Source organism: Habropoda laboriosa, unplaced genomic scaffold (genome assembly GCF_001263275.1).
Source record: "Habropoda laboriosa isolate 0110345459 unplaced genomic scaffold, ASM126327v1 scaffold11, whole genome shotgun sequence".
In the NCBI taxonomy this organism is placed as follows: domain Eukaryota; kingdom Metazoa; phylum Arthropoda; class Insecta; order Hymenoptera; family Apidae; genus Habropoda; species Habropoda laboriosa.
The window spans coordinates 287,012-288,141 of record NW_017100150.1 but is presented as its reverse complement, the minus strand read 5'-3'; the positions used below and the strand labels follow the sequence as shown (position 1 = coordinate 288,141).

Sequence of the window (1,130 nt, the reverse complement as noted above, 5' to 3'; positions counted from 1 at the left end):
CCTAAAATCATCACTCTGAAGTTAAAGGGATGTAAAAAAGTCATCGGTTGTTTTTAGACCGATGTGTCAGTTCGTGTGGTAAAGTCCCATGATATAATAAATAGGTCTATTCCAAACTTCGTCTGTTGTTTAAATAAAAAAATATTACTAGTACATATTGGAGTTGCATTAATAATATTAGTAAAAATAAACAATTGTACAATGTTAATGCTACTTAACATAAAACTGTACATTTGGTGTTTTACCTCATATACATTGAACTTTTTTTATTGAACTATGTTACTTGAAAGTTATAATCAGAAGACGTATGTTTAGTAGACAAAAATATCACATAAAGGAAATTCCACCATTTGTCTTTTAACTATACTTGTGTTACTTGTGTCACTGTATGATTTGTGTCCATATTTCCATTATTCTCTATAAAAATTTGTTTTTTTGTATTCCTGGGGATTTTCCAGCTTTTGCAGAAAAGTTCATTAAACGTTTTTCTAAACTGTCTACTCATTGTGCAGTAAAGAATGAAATTTATCGCCGAATTCACAAGAGTTAACATATCAATAATATCACCTGAAAATTAATAAATATTTATTAATATTAATTGTAATTTAACTAATTTTCTTCTTACACATCAAGAAAACTACAATTTTGTTACATCTTTGATGTACATATATTTACAATAGAACATTTTAATTTGCATTGCCGAATAATATTCTGTAATTCTTTGCATCATAATTAAAGTATATTTGTACAACGTAAACAACAAACAGTCGTAAAAAAAATACACGCACAATGAATATTGCAGATATTATTTAAAAAAATGATTAAAGTACATTTAAAAAGGCTTCGTCAACTTTTATTTCTTTACTCTAGCTTTATGTACTGAAGAGTTATATTGACAATCACTTAGCAAATATCACTGTTCAATTTTACGCGGAACTGTATCATGCTTTTCAGCTTTGTTCTAATACAATAGCCAACGCAGCTTTTGTATTAAAGCAATGATAACTCGCTTTCATAGAAGCAAGAAATAAATTGGCACGTAAAAAATTCCGTTTCCTTAAACAATATTCAGCATTTTTTATTCTCTAATTAAACGTGATAGAAAATGACACTATTAAAAAAATATTTAT

The 1,130-nt window shown here is 27.2% G+C and overlaps 1 protein-coding gene across 1 annotated transcript in view; it reads right to left on the bottom strand.

The window, feature by feature from the left end:
• Window positions 1-361: 361 nt before the first annotated feature.
• LOC108574556 (sex peptide receptor-like) overlaps window positions 362-1,130 on the bottom strand; it is an 8,197-nt gene continuing 7,428 nt past the window's right edge. The window contains exon 4 of the mRNA XM_017937168.1: window positions 362-567. Coding sequence (XP_017792657.1) covers window positions 362-567 — 206 coding nt within the window. The remainder of the gene's footprint in view (window positions 568-1,130) is intronic.